This window comes from Aspergillus melleus, assembly GCF_016097325.1.
Source record: "Aspergillus melleus strain CBS 546.65 chromosome Unknown contig3, whole genome shotgun sequence".
Classification (NCBI taxonomy): domain Eukaryota; kingdom Fungi; phylum Ascomycota; class Eurotiomycetes; order Eurotiales; family Aspergillaceae; genus Aspergillus; species Aspergillus melleus.
The window spans coordinates 2,111,836-2,139,088 of NW_025763372.1; the positions used below are offsets into that span (position 1 = coordinate 2,111,836).

At 50.6% G+C, this 27,253-nt stretch overlaps 8 protein-coding genes across 8 annotated transcripts; 4 read left to right on the top strand and 4 right to left on the bottom strand.

Annotated features, from left to right (window-relative positions):
* Positions 1 to 647: 647 nt before the first annotated feature.
* MNN4_2 (putative mannosylphosphorylation protein (Mnn4)) lies at positions 648 to 2,281 on the bottom strand (the record flags this gene model as incomplete). Its single annotated transcript, XM_046087474.1, has 6 exons — positions 648 to 1,311; positions 1,365 to 1,676; positions 1,735 to 1,879; positions 1,958 to 1,981; positions 2,050 to 2,059; positions 2,119 to 2,281. The coding sequence occupies 6 exons, from the start codon at positions 2,279 to 2,281 to the stop codon at positions 1,138 to 1,140; spliced, it is 828 nt and encodes a 275-aa protein (XP_045943441.1). The 3' UTR covers positions 648 to 1,137.
* Positions 2,282 to 7,148: 4,867 nt separating this feature from the next.
* On the top strand, positions 7,149 to 9,556 carry LDX57_005789 (uncharacterized protein; the record flags this gene model as incomplete). Its single annotated transcript, XM_046087475.1, has 3 exons — positions 7,149 to 8,203; positions 8,256 to 8,533; positions 8,607 to 9,556. The coding sequence occupies 3 exons, from the start codon at positions 7,149 to 7,151 to the stop codon at positions 9,554 to 9,556; spliced, it is 2,283 nt and encodes a 760-aa protein (XP_045943442.1).
* Positions 9,557 to 10,715: 1,159 nt separating this feature from the next.
* LDX57_005790 (Hsp70 family protein) lies at positions 10,716 to 13,110 on the bottom strand (the record flags this gene model as incomplete). The annotated part of the gene is made up of 12 exons (XM_046087476.1): positions 10,716 to 10,915; positions 10,967 to 11,108; positions 11,162 to 11,339; positions 11,395 to 11,412; positions 11,476 to 11,573; positions 11,632 to 11,731; positions 11,780 to 11,934; positions 12,008 to 12,247; positions 12,308 to 12,352; positions 12,421 to 12,869; positions 12,925 to 13,004; positions 13,055 to 13,110. The coding sequence occupies 12 exons, from the start codon at positions 13,108 to 13,110 to the stop codon at positions 10,716 to 10,718; spliced, it is 1,761 nt and encodes a 586-aa protein (XP_045943443.1).
* Positions 13,111 to 13,428: 318 nt separating this feature from the next.
* LDX57_005791 (uncharacterized protein) lies at positions 13,429 to 14,191 on the top strand (the record flags this gene model as incomplete). Its single annotated transcript, XM_046087477.1, has 3 exons — positions 13,429 to 13,477; positions 13,534 to 13,595; positions 13,652 to 14,191. 3 exons carry the CDS (start codon positions 13,429 to 13,431, stop codon positions 14,189 to 14,191), a joined length of 651 nt encoding a protein of 216 aa, XP_045943444.1.
* A 519-nt stretch (positions 14,192 to 14,710) lies between these two features.
* On the bottom strand, positions 14,711 to 17,016 carry LDX57_005792 (uncharacterized protein). Its single transcript, XM_046087478.1, has 2 exons — positions 15,111 to 17,016; positions 14,711 to 15,018 (listed from the first exon to the last, which is right to left on the bottom strand). The coding sequence occupies exon 1, from the start codon at positions 17,000 to 17,002 to the stop codon at positions 15,167 to 15,169; it is 1,836 nt and encodes a 611-aa protein (XP_045943445.1). The 5' UTR covers positions 17,003 to 17,016; the 3' UTR covers positions 14,711 to 15,018; positions 15,111 to 15,166.
* A 560-nt stretch (positions 17,017 to 17,576) lies between these two features.
* On the top strand, positions 17,577 to 19,458 carry LDX57_005793 (cytochrome P450; the record flags this gene model as incomplete). Its single annotated transcript, XM_046087479.1, has 3 exons — positions 17,577 to 17,717; positions 17,782 to 18,278; positions 18,337 to 19,458. The coding sequence occupies 3 exons, from the start codon at positions 17,577 to 17,579 to the stop codon at positions 19,346 to 19,348; spliced, it is 1,650 nt and encodes a 549-aa protein (XP_045943446.1). The 3' UTR covers positions 19,349 to 19,458.
* Positions 19,459 to 19,873: 415 nt separating this feature from the next.
* On the top strand, positions 19,874 to 20,623 carry CDR1_5 (Multidrug resistance protein; the record flags this gene model as incomplete). The annotated part of the gene is made up of 2 exons (XM_046087480.1): positions 19,874 to 20,234; positions 20,343 to 20,623. The coding sequence occupies 2 exons, from the start codon at positions 19,874 to 19,876 to the stop codon at positions 20,621 to 20,623; spliced, it is 642 nt and encodes a 213-aa protein (XP_045943447.1).
* A 309-nt stretch (positions 20,624 to 20,932) lies between these two features.
* LDX57_005795 (uncharacterized protein) lies at positions 20,933 to 26,242 on the bottom strand (the record flags this gene model as incomplete). Its single annotated transcript, XM_046087481.1, has 1 exon — positions 20,933 to 26,242. One exon carries the CDS (start codon positions 26,240 to 26,242, stop codon positions 20,933 to 20,935), a length of 5,310 nt encoding a protein of 1,769 aa, XP_045943448.1.
* Between the last annotated feature and the right edge of the window lie 1,011 nt (positions 26,243 to 27,253).

Consider the following 27,253-nt stretch of genomic DNA (forward strand, 5'->3'; position numbering starts at 1 on the left):
ATAGCTTCATTGTCACTGCCTCCTATTCTGGAAGGCTGAGTGCTACTCACCTATGTAAGGCAGAGTCAGGGTCTATGGAGGACTCCGCTGGAGACGCTCAGGTACCGCTATACTGGATCCGGTAATTGCTAGAATTTCGTCTGTCTAATGTAGAAACTAGACGTTTATACTTTCCTCCCATATGATGCCGGTCGATAATTGATATTGATATGCCTCGGGGAGAACAGGATGCTTCGTGACGTCACTGTGTCTTGCAGTGAGTCAACGGTGAGACACGTGATCCGCATGTGTTGCTCGAGTCTCACTTCTCTATACTCTATAGAATAGTCAATCCGGATGTTGGGACGGAAGGCATTGTCAAACCGCCCCCAAGTCCCAAATCCAACAAGTTAACAACGTTGCAACTCTCGTCAAGCTTTGACGTAGCGCCGTCAGCACTAATCGATCATCCCGATACTGATACTTTGCTGCCTAATCCGGGCTATGCTGCTCCCGCCGCTCAATTAGGATAGGACTCGACAATAAACAGTGAACACCCAAGTCTCTTAAATATCCATACATAAGAACTTGTCGACCTGTTCAAGAACCATATATATATACATGTATTTCGCTCTCCGGAGAGAAAATCTAGTATTGACACGCCCTCCAATCCAACCAGATTTTGAACCACAGAAATAGAGAAAATGAAAAGAAAAACCAAGATTAGACGACCGAGACAAAAGACGAGAAAAATATATTCCAAAAATGAAATGCCAATCACAACCAATATCCGGGTGGTGATGCTGAGCAGATTCAAAACAAACGCCTGGTATATGCAAGAGATGTTGCTAGATCCAATCCTGGCTCACATCATTATTATCATGAGTGTAGGTAAAGAGACCTGAGAGTTATATATAGTTCAGGACGCGACGGGAAGTAAGGGGTTGTCGCACACAATCATCTGAGTCGGGGACCGAGGGGGGAGGTTCGAACGGGCATGCCAGCCTTCCGTTGCGGGACCGAGTCTCTCTTGGATTTTTTCTCCCTAAAGCGTGGTGTGAGCAAGACAACCACCTCGGAATGCTAGGAACGGGCACTTACTCGTTTTTATCCCACACCAGCGTCTCTTCATTAAAAGTGTGACTGTAAGAAATGACATTAGCGATTGCGACCCCAACCGGTCGGACGAGGGGCCAGAACATACCCTTGAAAGTTGGTGACCGTCAGCGCCTTGTTGCCATACTCCTCGACAAGCAGTTTGGTGTAGTCGTAGGGGATCTTGACGGGGAAGTCCTCGAAATGGCTGTTGCGGAGAGGGAAGATCTCGTTTTCCTGGACCGGGAAGTCAGCGCGCCTGCTGTGCGACATGGGCGCCAGCCACTTACGTCGAAGCGATGGCCGTCCTTGCACATCAAAGCCGTCACGTCGCCCTTCTCCACGGCGGCATCATCCTTGCGCACTGCCGTGATGTCGATGAAGAGGCCGGAAGACATGTCGATCCATCGCGCGTCGATCACGTTCGCCTTGTCGTTGGTCGACCGGATGACGTAGAACGGGTTGATTTCGAGTAGATAAGATCGTCCGCCCTCGACGCCGGGGATGTCGAAATGATGCTCGGTCATGTTATAGTACTGGTCAAGGAAGCGGATCGTAGGTTCCGTGACCTGAACGTCGATGTCGTTGTCCCACGGGAAGATCTAGGCAACCGTCAGCGGACAACACGTTGTGCATCCCATGGCGCTTGGCAAGCTCAACCTTTTGGTTCCACCACCACGCCAGCATTGTGCCGTGCATTATCCATGTTTCTGCTCCCAGATCGGCCATGGTTGACAGGTATGTTCGGATGAGCTCCGACAGATGAGGGATGGTTTCCTCCGGGGGAAGAGTCTCGTTCGCAAACCTTGGATCCTCGTTAGCGATCAAACTCAACCGCCACCACTGAACCGGTTTATCGGAAGCGAGGGAGAAAAAAACCTACCGTCCATCGTAGTGATAATGGAAACTACCAGGAGTGAAGGTTAGTAGAAGAGACAGGACAGAATGACAGCGTCGCGGTGTTGGCAAACGTACCTAGATTCCCCTAAAAACTGGTTAGAATCCGAACTCATCAAAACGGCGTGCCGGGATGGAAGCACTCACGGAAGTATTTCTTATTGGGGATGTCACCCCCTTGGCCGGTATAATCTTTCACCACCTCATTCCTCACGTCCTGGAAAGTGACATCGGCACTCGTGGTAGGTTGGGCGACGGCGAACAGCAACGTGCTGACGGAAAGGAGGATTCGGGACGGCGACGTCCACATTGCGGCGGATAAACGGTATAATGTGCTATTTTATCTTGATTAATCTTCCGTGGTCCAGTTCAACGACTCGGCGATCGCATGCTCCGACTCGAGGTTACACAAGAAAGCAAATAGAGCCGGTGGTGGTGGTACGTGACCGGACAGGGCGGAAGCCAGGCAAGGATGGTGAATGCGCCCACCAGGGAATGAATGGAAGGGAGAAGATCAATAATGGGAGACCGGGGAGAATTACGGAGTATGGGCAGGCGTCGGAGGGTCAGAGCGCCAAAGAATAGAATTTCCAATAGAACCAAGTTAAGAGAAACAAAAAGGAGGGCGTATATATAAAGGGGGGAAGAACAATTCTCCAAGAATGGAGGAGTTCAATGCAGAAGGGTGGAAGTAGGGAAGGGACAACAATTTGCAAAAGGATGCAGATTAGAGAGAGAGAGAGAGAGGAGAGAAAGACAGACGGGGATCGGCAGCGACAGGCGGTTCCAGGAGACACACGACTTTTTCAATTTATTTTATTATTGTCGCGTGCTCAGTTACCGCCAGCCTGTAAGTTGGTGGCAAGCGGCCACTGACGACCAGCCTTGTGGGCCTTGGCAGGGAGTTTTCGGTGCCGATCGGGGCGACATTCACTGCCAGTTCTCACTGCACACTGCAGTGACTGCACACTCTCTGAATGCAGCTTTGTTGCTGACGATACCCTGCCCTCATCCGTCCGTCCCTCGACACGGACCCTTCGAACCGGGAAAAAAACGAGGCTATTCCAACCCCCGTGAGGATACGGCTACGACATAGATGATACTAGGGATGTACTGTACTCCGTAGAAGTTCCTGATCCCAAGATTTCGATTTTATAACTGCTCCGTACAGCCCCAGGAGAACAATAACCATCGTCCTGGTTTATCAACGTGATACTCGAACTAGTCCAGCACGGCCACCGAAATCGACTTTGGCAAGGAAGAAATGGAGTTGGGGGCCGCGTCATAAACCACCACTTAGCGGTTCATAAAGGGGCCAAGCCCCCAATCACCGTGGCCATGTCTCAGCAGATAATCTCATAATAGATGAGATACGGCCTCCAATGTACCACCTTGGACCCGGCCCTCCTGCAACGCGCAACCGTGCAGACGGTGTAGTACTCCGTGCATATTCTTCCGGACGCTCTGTCCCTGGCGCAGAACCATTGAGCAATCCGGACATCGGTATGCCCTGTACCTACGGGAGTAACGGATGCTCCAGGACTGAAGTGGGGACTGGGGTGGACTCCACTAGGCAAAGATTAAAAAAAAAAAAAAAAAAAAAAAAAAGAGGAACGGAAAAAAAGTTTCTAATCAGACCAAGCTAATAATCAGCGGGTTGATTCTCGTTTCAGACCGTCAGCATTCAGGGCAGATCGTTCGTATTCCAAGATCCACTGAAAATCAGCTTTCAGGAGACCCGACGGAGACGGACAGGCTGGATCGTCCACCGGTGCAAATCCCAAACTTATGTAGGATTGTAGGTAGGGTTCTACTAGGGCAACGGTCAGGAAAAGGCAAGGTGACATTCAGATTGCAGAGTAACTTGCGATCTGCCCTGGACTTTTTAGTCCCATTCGGATGCCGGAATTGTCGATTCCCACGTCTAGCGAGGCAGTCATTGACATCATGTCCATGGCTATCTGATTTTGACGATCTAACCATAACCATATATTTCAGTACTAAGTAGTTAACTGAAGGGTGTGATTGACGCAAAAGAGTGAGATCTCCTCATTCCAGGTTTCCAGCCCCTGCGTGCTTGTTCCAGTGTACTGCCCAGCACCGCATCTCGAGTCTCAACCGTTAGAGGCGGTACTAATCTTGTCCTCCGTAATCTGGTTGGACTGAGTCTGCGGATTCGCTAGCGATCGACCTAGATCTATTATCTGACGTGCCCTGTGCTAATAAGATAATAATAAGATCTCATCGGAGTAAAGCCGATATCCAAGAAGATGGTTGTTGCGGTAACGGACACGTGCCCATCGTTACCCCAACGCCAGAGACAACATTCCCTGGAGTGGCTTGGAGTGTCTGAGACTTTGGAGCTTGGAGTTTTTGACTTCCTGATACGAATTGCCCGGTCTTTATTTCCGACCGGATTCGGTTAAGTCCCCTCTCCCGAAGTCTGTGCCCAAAGACGATTGACAAGAACGCCATGATTGACTGGAAAACTGGCAAAGGGCGCCCTACTATCAAGCCACAAGCATTCTGGCCAAATAAACCTCATGATGAAAATTTTCCACTTATGTCCCGGTCTACGCTCTCTTTACTGATCTTGCAACGTTGTTGACATCCTGCACATCCAGGACCACCGGTGTTCCCAGAGTTCATTTCTCATAACATTTGAAAGCGCTCTAAATTCAATACTTACTTCAACTCACTAAATGCGCTTATACATGACAGTGCCGCACTCCGTATCCAGGAGCCTAGCCCATGCACCCAACTCACTAGACCCTTGCAGAAGATTCATTAGACAACATGAATCACGAAGATTGCACCTTTCCCGAGACATTACTCTTCGGGAACTGCATACCAAAAATGTTTCTCGTGTTAACCTGCTCGCTTAGACAGAAACGGGAAGGTTTCCAAAATGCCCCGGCGGGCCGCTTAGGAAGGACATTCAATGCAAGCCACCAGACTCTCTGACACTCTGCCCCCTTGGATCTACATTCTTTTCTTAGAATAACAATCAGTCTTGCAAGATCTACCACGTGTTGCGTGCATGACTGTTGGGGCGGTTTTCTGTTCTACAGTTCCACTACTGACTGCAGTTCTACCAGCGACCATCATCGGCCGACGCCCTTTTGGCCCCTCCCTTCCCCTCCCTCAAGCCATGTCTGGCGCAATACCGTTGTCTTGAGCCGTCGAGATGGTCGCCACTAGGTGCAGGGCACTAGAGACACCGTCGGTTACAAAAGTGCGGTGGCACAGGTATCACCCCGGTAGGGTTTGATCAGTGCATGGCTCCGCTCGATGTCTATTAGACTAGTACGGCGTAGTGGTCTATCAGGAACGGTACAGGGATTAGCCGGGGCTCTCCAGGGCCACGTGGGAGGTGCTAAACCAAGCTTACTTTGTCACTCTCACTCCTCGCCTCGAGGATCAGACAAGATATGCAGATGGTTCTATTTCCAGCCACGGGGGCGTCGGACCCCTGTTAGTATGGATGTGTTCAGTTCCGCTATCATCGGGGTCGACTAGCATGCCTGTTTACGCTTACCGGTTTCTACGAAGACATGGTCCATGATTAGCGAGTTCGCTACGGAATGAAGTTTGCAGAGTCAGGTCTGTTCTATCGTGTCAACGGCCCAGTATCCATGCCAGCCCCTGCCTGAGCTAAATGAAGTTCAACGAGCGGAAATATTCCGTGCTCCGGCCGAAACGGAAGGATTCAACTGAGGGAAAAGTTGACAATCGGTACATGTGCCGAGAGCGCTGTCAACATGTCCAACAAATCAAAATGAACCTGAATAGGAAGGTGGTACAAATGCCCGAGAGGCAAAGAGGCAAAGATCTGTCCGCTGTCAGTGTCAGTCAGTCGGATCATGAACAGGGCAGGACCTTCTGGTTTCAAGTAGCGTGCGGAGTACGGAGTAGGAGTACTTGGATTCTTGAAGGCCAAGACGATCTTCATCTCCTTCATCCGATGACTGCGATGGACCATAGCACTCCGTAGTACTAGTAGGCTGGTACTAGTAGCATGAACTACTGAGGACTCCGTATGAAGAGGCGTTCAGCCAGGGGGATCTTGGGAATTTCCCGAAGCGGCAATCGATGTTCCAACGGGCCGCAGGGTCGATGCGCCGAGTGGGGATGCCTCGTCGCCTGATTCGTCAGGTTTCGGTCAGTTATCGAAGTTCTCTTTGATGATTTTTGATTTTGCTCTTCGGATTCCTCGAGTTCTCGTGGATTGACGTTCCTGTGGGGGGTTCTCCGGCTCATCTCTCTTTTGGCCCCATGTACTCTGGAGTCACAAACTGATGCTTTGGATAGGAAAAGGGAAATGATGAATGGTACTTCCTGAACACCAATCGGAAACCCATCTCCGCCGAGGTCCACGTTTTTACGCAGTAGTAATCAACAGATGAACTCGGGGCTGGAGGATTGCCAATTAAAGACGATATCTGCGCATATTATTTCCTACTGTCCAGCAGGCATCAACGAAGAAAAAGGCGCCGTCCAAAGGCTATTAGATTGACCCCGTCGACCCATGTGGCCGGGAAGCTCACATGACCCACCACTCCTCCAGGTTGAAACCGGCCCGGCTTGGTTAGTTAGTATTATTTTTATTTTGTTCTTCGGCTTCTGCTTTGTGCTTCTCCTTCCTCGCATTCTCATCCTTCTCTCCGTCATGGCGTGTTTTGACGTCTGCAGCGCCTGGAAAGTGGAGATCTCATTGGACTCTGGTCTGCGAACCTGCATCAGGGATTGACCTCGCTTCTCTTTCTTCTCGATTTTATTATAATTTATTATTAGCATCCTCATTCTGCACGCCCGACAGATCACTACGGAGTACGGATTCGCCATCTCCTGAGATTTTTGGGGTCTGGTTTCATCTCTCTCCATCGCATGCTTTTCTTCTCTTCTTTATTGTGCCTGTCACCCGTGTTAGCAATGGCATCCATAAAGCGTGTTTATTTCTCCATTTAACTTCGACCCCTTCGCGGTGGGTCTCTTCTCGGCTCGCGGGAGATGAAGTTTTGCTTTCTGCACACCTTATAGCCTTCTTTGTCAGCTCTCGTTTTGAGTTTTCATTTCGTTAGACTTCTGTTTTTGCTCTTGGTCCCGTTGTTCCTTGGTTTCCTATTCCACCGGTTCCTCTTTTTCTTTTTTTTCGGCGACAAGGCTGGAGGGAGACCATGTCGACCACGCCCGTCACCACAACTCCGAGTGACGCCGGTCCTGTCCAGCAAGCCGCTCCCACACAGCAACTGAATAGGTCTTGTGAATCATGTCGGAGTCTGAAAGTTCGCTGTCTGCCTGACCACACCTTCCCTAACCAATGTCAGCGATGCGTTAAAGCCAAGAGGGCTTGTGTCTTCGTGGCTCCGCAGCGACGGCGACCGCGCAAGCGAACTGACTCGCGGGTGGCTCAGCTGGAAAGAGAAATGCGCCAGATGCGCTCCCTCCTCAAGGACCGCATCATAATCGACGAAAGTAGCACGGAAAGCACTGGGAGTGAAAGAGAGGACTCGTTTGAACCAGACTTCGGGACTGACCCGAAAGAGACCTTACCGACCATCCTAGACGCGCCAAGCAGCACCTCAGAATCTCTTCGACGTATGGAAGCTTCGCCCGGCTTTGGCTCGTCCACATCGTATCCACATACTCTTGAAGATGGCTCAATCCCTCCTGCCTCTTTCAATCCAGCCCAGGCCAGACATTCTCCGGAATTGGCCGTCGGGGAAGATGTTGTCGATCGGGGCGTGATCAGCCTGGACTATGCCAACGAATTGGTGGCATTTTATATGACAGATCTAACTGGGTTTTCTCCAATGGTCACTTTGCCGGGCGATACGACAGCCGCCCAACTGCGTCGCTCGAAACCCGTGCTTTTTCTGTCGGTGATTGCGGCAGCCGCTCTTGCCGTGGACGAGGGCCTAGCAGCCATCCTCAACCGCGAGTTGGTTCGACTTTATGCGGAGCGCTTTTTCATGAACGGCGACAAGTCCTTGGAACTGGTTCAAGCTTTGCTGCTCATGATCATCTTTTATTATCCACCTGATTCGCCTTCAAAACTGCAGCATTATCAGTATACCCATATCGCCGCCACGATGGCCTTGGAGATCGGGTTAGCCTCTAAGCGGAGGGTACTCAATGGCACGGACCGCAAATCAAGCAGGCAGGGTGTGTACGACCAACACATGGCTGAGCAAGCCAGAGCGATACTGGGGTGTTACCACTTAGCATCAACGTAAGCATTAGGACTTTGTGCAGCAAGAAAGATGGCGTCTGACATATCACAGAGTCGCAATGAAAACACGCCGGCCCAATCTGCTTCTTTATAATGACTGGATGGAGGAATGTGTAAAACACCTCGAGAATTCACCGAATATGCTCGATAAGCATATGGCGACGTGGTTTGAGCTGCAAAGAATCGTTGACGAGGCGATGGCTTCTTTCGGCCTGGATGATACCAGTTCCACTACTCCTTTGACGGAGTCGCGGATTCAAGCCATACTGAGGTGGTTTGATAGCCGGATGCAGTCCTGGATGAAGAATGTCCCCTCAGAGTTGCTCACTGGTCAGTGCCTTTGCTGCCTGGAGAATTGGATCTTGAAATATCAAGCAAACAGTCGCTAAATCTCTCTCAACAGTGCCGATGACCTTCGAATACCACTATACCAACCTTGCCATATATGAACTAGCCGTCGGAGAAGGGTATCGAGACCCCGATGCGATCAAGCGACAATATTACACACTTCCCAGACCGGAAGACGGAGGCAACGAACGGTACCAAACCCCACTGAGCGCCGTGCGAGTAGATGTCACAATCAAATGGATGAATGCGGCCCAGGAAACTCTCGATACCTTCCTCAAATGTGACACAGAAGTTATGCGATCGATCCCCAGCCTTGTCTATACCCGGGTCGGCACGGCCATGATGTCTCTTCTCAAAATCTTTTTTTCGGTCAGGTCAGGGGGGTTGGGGGAGTTTATCACGCCCCAAGCAATCAAACTGGAGATGTACTTGGACGCCATGACCAATAGCCTGACCGAAGCCAGTGGCGGGGGAAAGTACAGGATTCCCAGTCGATGGTTGTATGTCATTGCGATCAAAGCCCGAAATTGGTACGATCGGTTCCAACAACGGCAAATGCAGAAAGAGACGGGGCTTGTTCCCTCGATCAACACCAGTCCATCGACATCACAAGCTCCGGCATCCTTTGCAAACCCTCCAGGGTACGACCCTGCCTCTGCCCTCCCACAGCAGCCGGTTGGAACGTATGGAGTGAGCGTGGATATGTCGCAAGTGTCGGCGTATCAACCGATGGGTGGAAGCTATGGAACGCCTCCAGGAATGACCCCGACGTGGTCATCGGATCAGGGGACAAATCACCTCAATTTCTCCGGTGTGAATCAGTTCTCAACGTATCCTCCAGCCATGGTGCCGTCACAGTATGTATATGAGGCGCCCCAGCAGAGGGTTATCCCGGGCGGCGCACTACATAGTGGCACGCCGATACCTCCAAATCACAGCATGGAAGTCGAAGGTTGGGTCCCGGATAGGAGCATTGTGGGCATGCCTAGCCTGCCGGAATTCTGAATAAGAAGCATCATCTATACCCATTGTGTTGAAGCGTTTTGCCTGTAAATAGTATAGATTGACCAGGGATGATCTTGGTCAGTAAAAATCAAAATAATTGCCCACACAACAGGTAGCCATGACTTTTCACAAAGCACCAAGGGTCAAAAGAGAGAGCGAGAAGAGATGGAAAGGGAAAAAAAAAACATCAATAAACCAGATACCGAAAGAGCAGATGCCGAAGACAATTTAAAGTAAAAAACTGGAACCAGGAAAAACTTCGGCAGAACTGGCAAACCGGGGCATCGGCCGCTTCGAAACCTCCGAGCCAACCGAACGGGGAATCTCGTCACCATTTCTATTATTTCCACTTTTCTGCAGTCGATCACGGACATGCAACGTTCCATCGATCGTTTAGCCGACGGAACCAATAACTCGTCGCCGTGTGAGTTGTCCATTGTTGGATGTTATCCTGAGTGTCCTCCCGTGGGCCTGAGACATTGTTGGATTGATCGGTTGGTGATCTACCATCACCTGCCGTCTTTTTCTTAAGGGGTTTCGTGTGAAATGCTAAGGAGTGTTCAATTTCAAATGATATTTGATACTCTTTTTATCTCAATCGTCCCTTATTTTAACCTCGCGGCTTTATTTCCCCAATGGGGTATATCCCCAGGCTTCGTCAGCTCCACTTCGTCTAAATAGGTTGACCTTTTCTGGTGCAGTGGAATATTTATATGTACATTCATGTTTAGTCTAATTTTTTTTCTGATATAAATATTGAATAAGACCTGTTTTTCTTTAGGTATCTCTACTCCGTACATACATAATATGTGTAGTAATTTCAGGTGCCAGGGGGGTTCTGCCGAAGTGGAAGACAAATGACTGAATCTGGGTGACTGCAGAACAACTAGCGAAAGGGTCAAGAAAGGTCCTTTTATTTTCAATATTACGTGGTCTTTATGGCCGATCCCATAGAACCCTCCGCTTCGTATAGAGCTGCTCGGAACTTGCCCTTTAGCGAAGGTTTGGCGGATTGCTCAGAGCACCTGATTCTTCTACAATATGAAACTGGCTACTGGTGTACATATTCTTCAGATAGCAAGACGGGGTGGATTGATATTAAGGCTAGCTTCGTAATAACGATATAAGCTCTAAGAGCAGTACATTGCAATCAGATTCCTCAAGAATACTTGGATCGAACCTTTCCATAAGAGGTCCCGTTGAATTGAAGATCAAAGATTAGCGCAGCGGACGCAGGATTCAGCACAAGTGTAAGGTGGATTTCGTAATACTCGACCCCCTTTGAGTTGCACTTCTTCACAAATAAACGTCTAGGGATGCTAGTAAGATCCGCCTCCACGATACATAGCTCTCTGATACCTTTTTGGTGGTGAGTAAGAAAGGGAAAATGAGCCTTGGGTGCAGACTTACTGTTGTCTTCGACGTTTGGCGCCTCCACTGCATTGCAGCAGTAAAGAGTAACCTTATGGAGCAAGTGTCTTCTGGCGTCTTCAACGCGTCTCTTAAAATAGAAGTTTAAACTGATCGGCTGGTCCTCATACATTGGGAAGGACTAGGGTCCATATGATTAGCCGGGTGATGAAATGCGTGGGAAGGATCAAGCACCTTTTTGATGAACCAAGACATCTTGTCGGCTTTATAGGTTTCCTCCAGATAGTCCCAGTGTTTATTCATTTCTCCATGAATGGATTGCTTCCATGGTGTGGTGGATATCATGCCGTAGTGTTGACGAGCAATTCGGCTTTCGACTTGGTTGCCCTGTAATCCGCGATGCACAGCACCTCTTTGAAAACGGTTAGCAGGACCATTAGAATGTTCTAAGAAGGAGCTATGCCTACCTGACAACTGCAGACCAGCTGAATTACCCTATCAGTCAGTACTTTTCATAGCTCATAGCTCATACGCTGACGGAAACATACGCATCTTCTGGCTGCAAAATCTTCACTGTTGGGTTGCCTTCTTGCAACCGGCGGAAAAGGTAGTGTGAGGATCCGAAACCACCAACAAGGACAATGGCCTGCAATAGAATTAGCCGAAACGCTCTAAGGCTTTTTTTTTATTAAGGTGTGTGAGACCTTTGTCGAGCGTCCCAGTCGCTTAATATTCGCTACCTGCCCGGCAACAAGCTGTTCGACGTCCCGTACGATAGGCTCAAAAATGCTCTCGAGGTCATCACTAGAAGCGCTTCAGTATTCAGCCTCTCGGAGAATGCAGTGGACTCACGGGCTCAGCGGAAAGCACCCTCCTACAATCGGAGTTCTTGGATCGTCTTGCGCACCCGCGATCGGAATGAACTTATCGGTTTCGGCGTATTCATCCTCAATGCTTGTATCGGAGTGATTCAAGTTGAGCCCCAATAGTCTCGAAGCAATGGATACCTGGATGCAAGTAAGTCGCAGAATATCACATCAGGGATGAAGAGGCCAGCTGTGGCCTCTCTTGATCACTTACCTTCGTCTTCTTCCTCTGCCCTCCTGTGTAGTAGGGCTTCACTCGTTCCTGCCAGTAAGTCCGCACCGCATCCTTGGATACATTCGACAGCGAGTCATATTTCTTGGCCCCCATTCTACCACGAAGGAGGTCTTCAAATCGTTCATCTAAGAACATGGATCCACAAGCACGACCTGTTCCCTCGGTCACCTCCACGATCTCTAGGGGCACCAGGGTCTTGATCCGATATGAAATGAGGTCCTATTGAGGGGTTACTGCCTGTATCTCGCTCACTGATCCCACGTTAAGGAGGATACTTACCACTGTTCCTCCTCCGGCATCACAAACAATAAAAGTGTCATTTTCCTGCGACAGTCAGACTCTGGCTTCGTATGCATGCATGTATCATGATCCGGGACTAGTAAGAAACTCACAGAGAATGAACCTGGCAAAACCTTGCGCAACGCATGTAACGCCGCGGCTTCCGGCTCGGAAATCAGGGAAAGATCCTCCGGCGAAATGCCTGCTTGGATGGCAGCCCTCATTGTCGCATCTTTGGCCTTGTCAGACCACACGGCGGGGACGGTCAGAATGAATCGCAAATTCAGAGTAGATTTCTCAGGCATCAGGCGGTCTTTCTTCAACATCTCTTTCGCATGTTCAACGAGGCATTCCAAATAGTCTGCAGTGACTCCCACCGCATCTGTATTGTATATCTTCAGCAGCTTTCTCGAGGTCAACGAAGGTGCATAGTCAAGTTTCTGGTCTTCATCTAGCAGTAGCTTGACTCCTCGAAAGCCCTCGGCGCAAGAGTCAACCTGGTAACCCCAGCTTATGTAGTTGTCGTCATAAGCGACCACAGACGGGACTTTTGCATAGGTTCCTGCTGGGGAGTTAGCCGAATGCTGAACATTGATCAGGATGAACTCATAGCTGACGATTGCTTTTATCCTGCCATGTCGATAGGACCGTGATCTCCTCATCAAACCCCTGAGACCCCTCAAGTGCCCAGGCGACTCTAAGAACTAGTAAGTATTCAGCGACATCAATGATCGTGCTCTCACATACCCGCTATACGTAGTACCAAAATCGATACCAACAAGGTATGAAGGTCCGCTAGCCATGATGTAGACGTATCTGCTAATACAGAGCCAAAGTATTATCTATCGCTGTCGCTACTTTCTTCGGGTACCAAGTAGGAGGAAATAACGAAGTTTAAATATTGAATGAGCTATAAAATGATGGTTGATGAGATTTAACATGATGATTCATAGTGATCCTATTCTGACGGTGGCGGAGCATCATTCCTTCACTAGTACCTGTCATTCACCTCATCGAAACTCTTTTAAAACCTTGTCTAGATATTCCCTATCATTATTCATTCCCCTGTTTTTATTGCCCTGTATTCATTTCTCTGTGTTCATTCTTCATAATCCTTCAGAATGTGCGAGTGGCCGAACCCATGGTGGCCTAGTGCCCGCTATGAGCCCAGTAAGTTGATCCAGATGCTAGTCCCTTTTCTCTCTCTCTCTTCTAATTTTTATTAGTCCCAGAAGATGGCAACGAGGCACAAGATAGGATCATTGGTAAGAATATAGCGTTGGAAAAGGTACGTGGCGTCTGCTTTCTGCGATCCGGGGCATCTTAAGCTCAACGCACAAAAAGGAGAATCGAGATCTCAAGAAACAACTCGAAGCAACGAACAAGAGAATCGGGGAACTAGAGAAGACAGTCGTAAATCATTACAAGGGCGTCAAAATCCTCCGAAACAAGGCAGATCGCATGCATTTACTTGACTCCGAGAAGATCCGACGGCAGGATGAATTACTCTCCCAAGCAGACAAACGGGCTGAAGAGACCGAGAAAGCTCACCGTGAGACAGTAAACAAATTGTATAACGAGAACAATTCACTGCAGATCGGACCAGTGCAGATGAATGACGAGCAAATTACGGCAACGATGCGGAAACTCGGTCATGACTTGGACGCATGGGTCAAGTTGAATTTCGTATATCCCCCGACAGAGGAACCTAGCAACCAATTTCCGTGCAATTCTCTTCAGCTTCAGGCTTGGATCCAAGCAGATATCACGCAGAGGATCCACAACCGCATTTTTGCTCCGCACCATTTTGGAGTACGCAATAGCTACATGGGTTATGTGATTGAATCGTTGAAAGACGGCATCGAGAGTACCCGTATGATATGATTTCGGCTGAGTGTGCAGTACTCGTACTTGATCTTTCAGCATGCTAACCTACTGTTCCCCAGTTTCCGAAAAAAACTCTGAGAATATGGCAAGACGTAACTTGCGATTACCTCGAAAAATCCGTGAAGGGCAACCGAGAACAAGCAATGCGGAATATTATGTACCAGGTTGAAAAGCACTTTGGCAAGTTTGCATCCACGGATAAGAGACCACGACAGCATCGGTTCCAAGAGCTTTTGCAGGACTGCTCCGATTTGAAAACAGCTCTTAGCCGACAGCAAGCCCGGTATTTGTTCCACTGTAGCCCAATAGGCTCAGAGTTCTCGTCGAAATCCATGGCCTTTGGTGGAGGAGATGGTGAATTGGTGAACACAGTAAGGCGGTCCCTCTGGCCTGGTCTGGCAAAACGATGCCATGGTGGTACTGAGTGCCTTTTGGAGCCGGAGTTGGTGTGGACGATGGATTCGAGTTTGAGTGATATATCCTGAGGATATTATCTAATGGCAGAATGCTTAGAGAGGGAGAGGGTTGCGTTGTACCCGAATATCAGCTCCCTGATGGGGCTCTCCAGGGTCGCCAACAGCTACTAGAAAGGGAACCAACTGAAGTAGTAATGAAGTAGTAATGAGCTAGAAAAATGCCAAACAATCAAGGTCCTTAAGTCGCAATAAAAGCCCTGTATACAGACGTACCACTGCACCAGGGTCAACCCTTCTTAGCGAAGGGCTAGTCTATGCATATCCACACTGCCACACCCTTCAATCGCTTCACTTTATCCTCACGCTGCACACAGCAGCTCACACTGACAATTGTCGCCCGGTTTGGCCCTGTAGGTGGTGTTGTCATTCGATGCCTGTACTGTACGTCTCCTGTGGTGCCTCGACACCCGAGTGCCTGAGCGGATAGCAGAATTACTCACTTGAACTTCTAAGTCAATCAAATTGTTGGAACAATTAATCCCCATGCAAGTCCTACCTACGACAGATATACAACCGACTGGCTCGCGTAGCAGTACGAAGGTACCAACGAGGTGGGTACCGTGATCCAGACGGACATATACCAGGTCACCCCTCGCAACACCATCATCCACCACGCATCCACTGCACCCTCTCGGCCTCCAAACCTTCCCTGCATTTTATCGATGAATTCATCCAATGAATCAAGAAGAACGTGGCCATTCTCATGCCATTGATTGCAAGGACCTTCAAATCTGCCCTTCGTGTCTCGCGCCTTGCCCTGCCGGGTGTTCTCGATTGCTCGCGGCCACGCTTCAGCTGCCAGGTTGATATACTCTGCCACCAAGAACTTGAGATGCTCGGGTCTCTCTGAGAAATACTGAGTGGTGCGTGAATGCATCTCGTATAGACGCTGAATGTACCGTTGTTTCGCGGTGTTGATGTGCGAGGACGTCGCGTCTGTGCGTCCGGTCGATTGCTTGACGTAGGGATCGTTTTCCCATCGATCGAAAAAGTCGTCGGGGTAGTTGTCATGCAGCTCGGTAAGGTAATCGCATATCATAGATATGTTTGATCGTCCGCTAATTGGTATGTCCGCACTTTGTTGTTGCTGAACCATCTCTTTCAGCCGAAGGAGAAAAATCTCTCTTGTTTCCCAGAACAGAAACGACGAGCCAACCTGCGACGTGCGAATTGGATTCACAATCAGGTTGATGTCAGAGCCCGGTAGTGGAATAAATGGCGACACGAGTCCGACGAGGTCTCCGAGCGCGAAACTGGCCCGGGACTGCCATCCATTCACGATGCCTCTTTGCGAGTAGCCATCCGACAGTCGCGTCGCGATATTTTTGTCGACCCCGAACCGAATCAATGCTAATCTCAATAGGTGATGCGTTTCTGCATCGTCGGAGCCCGCCAGATGGAGGTTTGGCAGCCCTAACATCGGGTCTCCGACAAGAATCCCACAGGCCATCATATCCGATTCCTTCGTGGGCACGAGAGCGTCCTTCCCAGGAACCCACTCGAACGCTGGTTCGCCGCCGTTGATCTCGTGCATCTGGACGGCAGGCGCTTTTTTCTCGAAGCTATACTGGAACACCGGTCCCAGTCCCCGCAGAAGAGTTGCCGTCAAGCTATGTCCGTTTCCCTCGGCACGTAGGAAACCCTCGCTGAAACGAAGGTCCAGCCAGCGCATACCCATGCGATGCGCGATGACCACAATGTCCCCTAATGTGCTGGTCGCCAGCGGCCTCGTCACTTCAGGAATCATCAGATCCCACGACCTTTCCACGTACACGACACCCACGTCCCGCTCTACTGTGGACGGCGGCATCAAGGGCATTTCAAACGCCTGTTTCTCCGATCCGGGAGAACTACCTTCTAGCCTCCACCTCGCCTGCCGTTCATGAATCATACGAAGGAACAGAGTCCATGAAACCTGATCGCCGGGAGAAGTCGAAACCCAGCGGCGACGACGCGCACGCACCGCACAAAGTCTCTGTCGCCATCGTGCCGTCGGTCGATTGCAAACCTCGTGGTCACAGTTATGGATCGTCTGCTGCAGCTCCTTAGGTGGCGCTTTATCGTTAATGCCGACGATTCGGGGATCTTTGAATACATCGTCTGTGTCGTACGATACGATCAGCGGCGTGGTGTATTTGGTCTCGAACCGAAACTCGGACCAACGCCAGCTCAGGCGCGTCAGTCCCGACCAGGGACCTATGATGGATTCCTGACAGCGTCGGTAGCCGTCCGCAGTGCCGAAGAGTTGCTGCAGTAGCTGGACGGAGGCGATGAACAAAGCCACGATGGCTATGACAAGGGCCGCCAGGGAAGTGTGGGCCTCGTCTACCATTCCTACAAGTTCCGGGAGGAAAATGTCAAGAAAAAATTGCTTATCATAAACGGAAGAAGTTAAGAACTGGGTTATTGAGGGGGCTGTCAGCAAAGCCCATGGAGCTGAGATCGTCCTTCAGCTGATTGGTCCAGACACGGACGAGGCTGTACTAGTATAGATGTACTAGCAGCTCAAGATGTCACTACGTGCAAACGGTGCGATCCTCGGATTCCAACTTTGCATTGTAGACCTGTCCGTACATGGTATACCGTCCTACATTCTCTATGGATGAGTGGGAATCATTGCGGCTGTACAATCCGATCAGGACCCCCTCCTTCATCTCTCTCTTCCATTTTCTCTTTTGCCTCTGGGCTGGCTACTTATAATATCGATTCCTACTCGTCGATCCTTTGCTCTTTGTTCCTGTGTTGGGGGGCTTGCCGCTAGGTAAACCATACCCAAGCCACGTTCTGTCTCTTGACTCTTTCGTAGGTAACTGCTATTTCGATTCTCGATTTCGATTTCGTTTCCCTTTTCTCCCTTCACGAATTTGACTTCCAGTCAACTCCCTCTCCATCCACGCACCACTGCTATGGCTGCCGCAATCCTCAGTCTTGCCACCACGTACGGGGCTCGAGTGGCCCTGGCGGTGATCGTTATTATGATCGTGCCTTTTTTTTACGGGATGCTCAAAGTACGCCTGCTTTTCTATCGTTTGCGAAAGCAGGGCCTGGTATGTCATCCAGACGAGAACCCCCCTTAACGATGAACGAACTGGCTGACGGTAGCTTGCGCAGCCAGTGCCGAAGTGGGATTTCGCAGCAGGAAATCTGCGGATGCTCCCTGATCTTATGAAGCGACATCCCAAAGGGTCGCAGCAGTCGGAAGCTTTTACTTTATTGTCCTACGAGTTTCCCGACAACGATAATTGCTTCTACATTGATGTCTGGCCCTTCTCCCGAAAACCATTATTGGTGGTGACCTCGCCGGATCTAGCAGTGCAGGCCTCTCAAACATATGCGCTGCCAAAGCCGCCCGTCCTCGCCAAGTTCTTCAATCCCTTCACGGGAGGTCCCAGCATCTTCGTGACCAATGGCCCCGAATGGAAGCACGCCCGAGGACTGTTCAATCCCGCATTCAGCGCCAGTAACATTCTCCAGCATACTCCCCATATTGTCGAAGAGGCCGAAGAGTATGTGGAAATCCTTCGCGGACATGCACGCAAGGGAGACACTTTTACCCTCGACAAAATGACTTGTGACTACGTCATGGACATTATTGGATTCGTTGCCATGTGTGTTTATTCTACCAACCCGGGCCCTGAAGAATAAGACCTAACATGCTCATAACAGGAAAGCACATCTTCACTCTCAGCGTGGACATAATGCAGTAGCGGCGGCCATGAGAAGTTCGGTCGAGTGGCATTGCCAGGATGAGGAGATGAATCCGTTTATTCGATGGAATCCCATGCGACCGCTTATGCAGTGGTACAATGGACAGACGATGAACCGGTACATTGGGATCGAATTGGACAAGCGATACGAAGTATGGAGGCAGCGGGACTCTTCCACGCGGGCAAATTCCATCATCGATATTGTACTCGCGGAATTTATGAGCACGCGGACGGCTGGCGACAAGCTGGATCCCGATTTTAAAAAATGGGCGACTATCCAAATCCGAACCTTCCTGTTTGCTGGTCACGACTCCACGGCTGCGACGATTGTCTACAGTATTTACCTGTTGTCGAAGCACCCGGAGATACTGGCGAAGGTACGCAGCGAGCATGACGAGGTATTCGGGTCAGACATCACGGCTGCGGCAGGCTTGCTGAAGCAGCACCCAGAGCTAATCAACCGACTCCCGTATACACTCGCGGTGATCAAGGAGACGCTTCGTCTCTTTCCCGCTGCCTCCGCGTTGCGAGAGGGCCAGCCAGGGGTCTACCTGCAGGACAAGAATGGCACCAAGTACCCGACAGAAGACCTGTGCATCTGGATCATCCATACGGGCCTTCAACGTAACCCTAACTACTGGCCGGATCCACACGCCTTCAAACCGGAGCGCTGGCTGGTTGGACCAGAGCATCCGTTGTACCCTCCCAAAGGGGCCTGGCGGCCCTTCGAATTTGGTCCGCGAGACTGCATCGGTCAGCCGCTGGCCCTACTAGACGTCAAGATTACCCTCGTTCTCACTCTCCGGGAGTTCGATTTCCAGGACCGGTACGCAGAATGGGACCGTCAGCATCCCCGGCCGGGGCCCAAGACCGTCTTCGGCGAACGCGCCTACCAGATTCCACTGGGAGGCTCCCACCCAGCCGATGGCCTTCCGTGCCGGGTCACCTTTCGAAAGCAAACAAACCAGTAAGAATGAAAGAGAAGACGCTTACTGTGCCACCGCGAGATAAATAGACGACGACATTCACTTTTGGCTCGCCATCCAATGCATGTCGTATTATTTATGCTCAAATAAGAGCTAGGCCCATTCCAAAATGCCAAAGTACAAAGTGTCGTTCGCCATTCGACGTCGACAAGGTCTTAAATTCGAACTCCCCTATGCGCGTATTTTACGAGTCAGGGCGAAGTTGGGCTTTCAGCCCGTGTACCGCGAAGGGATAAGGCGAGAGGGCACTTGCATTAGTTCGTCTAGGATCAGCATGCTCGAGTTACCTGCTGCCAAGTCAAGCCACAGTGGAGGCGTAGGGAGCCTTGAGAGAAGAAACAAAGAAAGAACAGAATAGGGAGAGAAAGGGGAAGGAGGGTGAGGACTGAAGCCGCAGCGAAATTTGTCATTATTGTCTTATAGATAGGAAGCTTGCTCGCTCGTTACACATGTACATACCTACATCCTACTCGTGCCCTCCGCAAGTAACGAGACCCCACCTCGTCAAAAATGGCAGCCCCGACAGACGAGATCAAAGATCCTCTTGAGAAATGGCTTGCAGGAACAACGCGCCAGAAGAGCCAACGGCCCCTGCGAGGCGTCTCGTTTACCGATGTGGACGTGAACGGGTTCACTGAGCCCACCCTATTTCAGCATACGTTCGCTACATATATCCTATGTCTCCCAGTATTTATCAAGGCTCCATTGGGAATTAGCCAGCGGCAGAAGATCCAGATTCTGCGAAACTTGGATGGCGTGGTCCGTCCCGGAGAGATGCTCCTGGTGCTGGGACGCCCAGGAAGTGGCTGCACGACCTTTCTCAAGACAATTGCTGGTGATGTTTATGGGCTAGACATCGATGGAATCGACAGTTAAGTATCAAGGTGAGGAAGTCTTATGCCGTTCTCTCTCTCTCTCTCTCTCTCTCTTATGTTTTCCGTTTTGACAGGCGATGAAACAAACCTGACATCCATTACAGGGATTCCTTTCTCGGACATGCACCACAAATTCCGAGGGGACAGCATCTATCTAGCCAAAAATGACATCCATTTCCCTGGGCTGTCGTTGGAGGAAACGCTGTCCTTCGCGGCAGATATGAGACCTCATCAGATGAGTCGCAGCGAGATCGGTTTGGCGACAGCCAGTATCTTCGGGCTAGAGGGATCACTGCAGACACAGGTCGGCAATGACATTGTTCGAGGACTCAGTAGGGGCGAGAAACGACGAACGCGTATGGCAGAAGCCTTCCTTGGGAGATGATAACAGTACTCGGGGACTGGACAGTGTGACCGCCGTCAACTTCGCCCGGATTTTGGTTACCGCATTCTTGGTTATAGTTTTATCTTGGGCCTTTGCTGCTTTTTGTTAACCTAAGCTAAGCTTTCCGTCAGGACAGACCGAGAAGGCCACGATAGATGAAAGGGAAGTTTTACATCCCGACAATACATTTACTGCGACGGTGCCTATACCTCCCAACCCGATCATCTCTACTGGTTTCCAAAACCATACCTCCTTACGTACAATCGATAGTCCATACCTGTCTACTCCACTGGGTGACCGCTACAATGCCTATATGTTCTGCACTATCCCGTTCACCAGAAGCTCCCCGTCACTAGCAACTTCCTTGATCTGTGAGTACGCAGAATACGCCTGAATAAAAGCCTCCGCTGTCTGCAGCCCTCCCGTTATGACGTTAGAAACAGCCATAATGCCTATCGGAATTTGCTTCGAATTCGGATCCGGATCATTCACAGCCACCGCGTACGACACTCTCGAGACATACGCCGACAGATTCGACACCTCGCCCACGATCGAGGCAGATCTCACCGCTCCTTCTGGTTTCTTGCTCAGCTCATAAAAGTGCCACCCGGTGACGAACAGCCCCGGGATCACGAGGATCGAGTCGATAATGGCCGCAGTGGCCCGGCCGTCATTCAGTTTTAGTCCGGTGAATTTACTGGCCTTGGCGCCGATCTTGTTCTGTACAGGTCCGCTGAAGAACACCTTGTTCATGATTACAATCCCTCCGGTGACTTTCGATATCACGTCAACAGCAGTATTCTCGACTGGGTAGACAGGAGCAAGGAAGTCCCCGCCCACTTGCATCCCGGCGGCTATAATCCCTGATATTGCCGCGGGGATGGAGAATGGGTTGGTTCCTGTTGGGGATTCAGCTTCGAAGACATTCAGGAAGTTGCCGGAGAATGTGGTGAAGCCTGCAGTGGCGTGAGAGGCGATGAAAATCATCCCCTTGAGGCTCTTGGGTATTTCCTTGCCACTGGCCAATGCTTGGCTTCGCGATTGTTCGTCCTCCTGGATGATTTTGAGCAAGGCGTCCCAGGTAGGGGCAGAGATGATGGCCTTGATTCGGTCATTGTCAGGGAATGGCGGCTCGTTGTTGACGATCTTATATACCACCGTGTATCCGACGGCGGCAACCCACGTAAACAAGTCGAGGAAGGTAATATCGGGCACTTCTAGGAGATCCAGAATATCGGAGATGATTGGAACACGGATCCTGGTATCCAGGAGTTTCAGCGCCGACTTTGCAAGTGCTAAGAGAACGTCTACTAGGGCGTTGAAGACAACCTTAACCCCGGATAGAAGGCCGTTAGCCAAGATGGCAGCCACTGCTTTAATGTTCTCCCCAACAGGGTTGGACTGGAAATCTGTAGCCACCTTCTGCATTCTTCCGTAGACCCCTGAGAGCACATCACCCTTCTCCGAGATTGCGCCAAGTAAGGCGTCAAAGAGGGGCTGCATATTGTCCGTGAGAGAGAGTTCCTGGTTATCAAGGACTACTAGGGCGCCGGCATTATCCTGGAAGTGCTTTGCGAGCAGCAAGGAAGGCGAGTTTTGATCTTTGGCTGGGCTGACCGTGCTCTTTTTTGGTGGTATGGAGGCTTCGTGGCCGAGGGATTTCCAGTTTTCAATGCCTCCCCATTTGTCCAGGTTTTGCTCGGCTTCCAGGAAGTATTTACCAAAGTGGGCCTTCGCTGTCTCTAAGCCGTCCACCGCGTAGTGTTGAATGGCTAACTTTGTTACATTGTGTAGAACATTCTTGGTCCGGCGAATGTCATCCCATTCAAACAAGAACTCCACGAAGCGGATCAGATCCTTGATCGCGGTCTTGATAGTGTCAAACAGCCACTCGAATGCGCCAACCACCGCGTCAAAGGTGTTCAGAATCGCTCTGTATATCTTGTCGCCGATTTTAGCAACAAAGTGCCAAGCGTCAGAAAAGGCATCGTAGACGATGTTGACTAGGGCTTCCACGCCTGTTTTGAGCCAACGGAAAAGGTCTCCAGCCGCGATCGCTATATCGCCCAGCGAGGTACGATACAGGGTCGCCGGAACCACACGAGGGATACGGCCTCTATTCCGTCTGGGAGCCAACGCCATGGGCACCGGGAGCTTTTCAGGCACCTTCTTCAACTGTCCTAGGGCGGCCGCTAAGGCTTTGGAATCCTCCTGGCTGACTGCGCGCTTGACGAGCGGAATCCGGCTAACGTCACCCACCACTCCGCCGGCTTTGGTCTCAGCCGGGAAGGTTGCGTTCCGCAGCGCATCATTGGTGTCCAGGTTGGTTATTTTCTTGAACGTAGTATCCATGGGGTTGATGAATTTCGTCTCCGTCTTTCCCAAGACCGTTGCAGAGAGGGTCGCCGCGTGCAAGTCCTCCGTCGCTTCCATGATCATAATTGAGCCCATAGAGTCCGTAGCGATTTCCGTTGCGGTCGGGCCGAGGACGTAGTAGAGCCCGTTGATATACACAGCGGTCGGGGAATCGGCCTTGACGGAAACTTTGACATTACTCGAAGGCATGTCGTTGGCTTTGGGATCGCTCACCCTGATGGTTGTCGTATATGACTTCACCGGTAGTGGTTTGAGGCTGGGCGGAGCCTCGAGTTTGATCTCCTGGGGCCTCCATATCTTTGCCAGAGTGTTGGTGGCCTGTGTCAGCTTGACCAACCTTCCGCCTCCTGACGCGAAGATAGTGTTCTGCCCGTCTGCTCGGCTAACATAGGCAGAGAGCTTCTCGATTCGTTCAAGGACAGGAACCGGAGTGCTCCATGCGCTCGGGTCGGTGACCTTGGAGGTCAGGCACGACACGTAGTAGACTTGATTGTTCCCGTTCTTACCCCAGAGAGTTGTCACTCCATCGTGCGTCATCGCCTGCAATGTGGTTGTCCTCGAGAGGAAGTCATTCGTGATGATCGTTTTCGGAACAGCCCCTTCGTATTGCTCGTCGGCGCCAAAACGGTATAGAGTAGAGCCGCCAATTGCATACAGATCAGTGGTGGACAACAGGCTCCCGTTAGACTTGCTGTCGTATCGCGCCGTAGCAATCGCCGATGGAAGCGCACCCCCCTGGAGGCTGAGGCGAATAGGAAGAGGCGGTCCTTCGCCCCAGACGTTGACAATCGGGACATAGACCAGCTGAGGCATATCCGCGGTTCGACCAGACGTGTAGATTCCATCGACATAGCCTTTGGTTTTCCGACCGATGCAACTCTGATAAATTCCGCGTTCGATGTCGACAGGCACATCGTGTTTTACCCAGTAGCGTCCACCCGATTTTGTGGGATCGATATGGTAGCGTTGAATATTTTTCTTCGATTCCCTGCGAGTGGGCCGGTCAATGTCGACAATCAAGTATTGCTTCATGTCGGTGGTTTCAGCGAAGAAAATACCCGCGACCGTTATCGTTGCAGGTTGAACACCGACAGGGTCGAATGGAATGCGAGTCCAAGTTGGTTTCCCCGTCCACGATGTGTCTCGGCTGTCATTCTGCAGTGAGAGGAACAGAGTGTCGGTTCCCTGGGAAGATACCGCCATGGCCATGGAGATTCTTCCGTCCACCGCACTCTGGCCCACGCTGAACGTGCTGACAACGGGGTTATTCCCACGGAATTGGTCCTTGAGGATGCTGGAGGCAAGGTTTCGAACCCTCCATCCGGTTGCTGTTTCGCCGCTTTGCTCCATGATTACATTGAAGGCGTCCAACGTGTCAATGCAGAAGAGCAAGGAGAGCCCATTTGCAGTCTGCGCTGCCTCAAATTTCTCCATCGGAGACACGATCTGACCTCGTACATAATTCTGCATCAATTCGGAGGAATGATTGATAGAGAAATCCCAGGCCTTTGGATCAGGCCGATGCCGCCTAGGATCCACGTAGGTGATGGCAGACACTAGGTCCTGATGATCTGAGAATCTGGGATTCTTGTATGTAAACACACGGGAGCCAGGGAAAACAAAGTTATTCACCTCGCTGAAGGGCACCTCCTTCAGGTTGGTGTCGGCGATTTGACTGAGATCGCGCTTCATGTCTTTGACAAGATTGTTGATGCCGAAGAACCAATTCGAGATGGGACTCTTGCTGGGGTCCTCCGAGTCATCTGATTTCTGCGTGCCGTTCTTTATCATTTGCAGGCCTCCGTATTGATCCACGGAAATGGTGTATGTGTCTGTGACCGTCATTTTGTATGCGTTGATTCCTTCTCTGGATCCGAGGTAGTTGACATTGACATAGATGCATACATACTGCTCCACAACGATAGTGTTGCCTGTGAAGGTGACCTTAGCCTTGTAGGTAGACTCAATAGCCATGTCACCATAGTATGCCCCCCATCTGTCTTCACTATAGGCACGATGGAAGTACTCGAAATTGATGACATTTGGACCTGAGTCGGTAATCTGGGCCGTTTGCGGCTGCTGCCCTGGGTAGTGCCACACCTCATATATCACCCGTCCGAGCCAGTCAGTAGTCACCTTGACGTCGAACCGAATGGAGCATGACTTGGACACGGGCAGAGTTTGGTCGAAGATGAATTTGGCAATAGCATTGCGGTTCACAGCGATGGCTCCACTCTGGGAATCTACGTTGTTCTCCCCTACCCAATTCCAAGGGAAACTTGTCACCGGCGGGAGCGTCTTATTGTCTACAGCACAGAGATAGTCCAGCGTGGTCGCTGACTGCTGTTTGGGGGTCGGATTCGGAATCACCACACCATTTTGCTTGAGGCGAGACACCTGACGCTCAAAATCTGTCATTTGCAGCGGCGACGGGTCCGGTTCCTGTGCGACAGCCATGATGGACACCAGTGGGAGACCCTTGTCCTTGGCACCAGTTCTGTAGGCTGAGATGAAGGACCTCTGAAGCACGAGCTCCGCCGGCGATCCGACCGGCAGGCCCTTGATAGATGGGAGTTTCTGCAGCACCGCGCTATCGAGGTCGAAAAGCAGCTGCTGCAGGCTGAACGCTGTGCCTGAAAGGTTCTTCAACCGGTCCTTTAGCTGCTGTTTTAGCTCCGGGTGATTATTCAAGTACGTCGTGTCGAGGTTTTTATCAAGATTCGCCATCACCAGATCCACCGTCGTCTCGATGTACCATGCTTCGTTGGATGGCTGGGTCCAGACATCCCATCTTCCTTCGTTCCACCCTGGTGGGGTGTTCTGGACGATGACAAAGTCGGAGCAAAGAAGTCTGAACACGACGTTACTCGCGTGGCTTCCGAGACTCACGACCGCTGGTAGGCTTTTGGGAAGGATGCCGGACGGTAGACCCATTTTGATTTTGATTCCCACATTGAAGCGCACCCCAGTGAGTTTTTGAACGTCGGGGTCTTTTGGCGAGGTGCCTGTGGGGATGTTGAACGGGTTGATACCTCCAGTTTTCTCCAGTAGATCATCGAGGCTAATCTGGATGGTCGGGTTGCCTTGATCATCTGCAAGAAAGCATATGTACTGGACAGGTTGCTCCGACTCGTTGAGCCAGGCTTTTAGCCCCGAATTGATGCTGGCTTCAGTGGTTGATACCACGAAGTCGTAGCCATACCTTGGGCTCGAAAGATTGGACTTTTGAGAATCATCGGTCATGATAAATCGTATTGGTCAATTCTGCTGTAAAGATGTTGGAGTCAATAGTCACCGGACATGAACAGACTGAGGAGCTTAAATAGACTTCACAGGTTCTGGATCAAACAAAAAGTATTGCACTGGTAATAGTCAGGTAACGCATGGGTACTGTTGAAGTCATGGCTAGCTGATTTCCAACTTCCAGCTTTCGCTTGCATCATGGACAGGTATACCGTTCTAGCCGAGACGTGACCCTCAAGATATCCCTTTTGCTCAGCCGAGGAATTGGTAGGGAGCATCATATATAGCTCATAGTAGAGACACGACCATTTCCGCATTCATCCATCCGAAGAACCCGACATAAATCCAAACCTTGGCTGTCAAACTTACCAGGCCCAGTAGAACCTGGCCAGGATTTATTCCATGCAATACAAGCATCTGCAAACGTCTGCATCTGCAGAATGCATCGGGTAATAGGTGGGCAGAAAGCATCCATATCACTGGGTGTTACTTTGCACGAGAAAGTACTGATCAAGTACGTGAGGAAACCCGGGCTGTGTCCTTGCGGATGCACTCATGAATCTTTTTTCAACCTGCAGTTTTCAGTATTCCTTCCTCGACACATTGCCAAGTCGAGACTCACTGCTGATCATCTGTCCGACATGAGATAAAAGGGCAATGGCAACCGACGGGCGCGCTTTTGGGTCGATAGGTGACATCATGATCACCAGCTCCGTGCCAGCATATTTTCCGCATAGAGTAGCCTTTGATCAAATTAAAGCGTTCATTCAGATCGGTACCACCCATATCAATAGACGAACAGTGCGCCAGGTAATGACCCGGATAGATCTATGCTCAGGTATCTGAGAGACAGGCGCCGAATGTCTGGCTCTTGGATGTCAAGGTCAATAATCTAGTTGTTGAGTTGATCAGTGAGAGTACTAACCTTCAGTCAAATTGCCCACCTTCTCGACGGAAATCAAGAATCGTGGATTGATGCCAGCATCCAGATGATCCCAGAACCAGGGTACA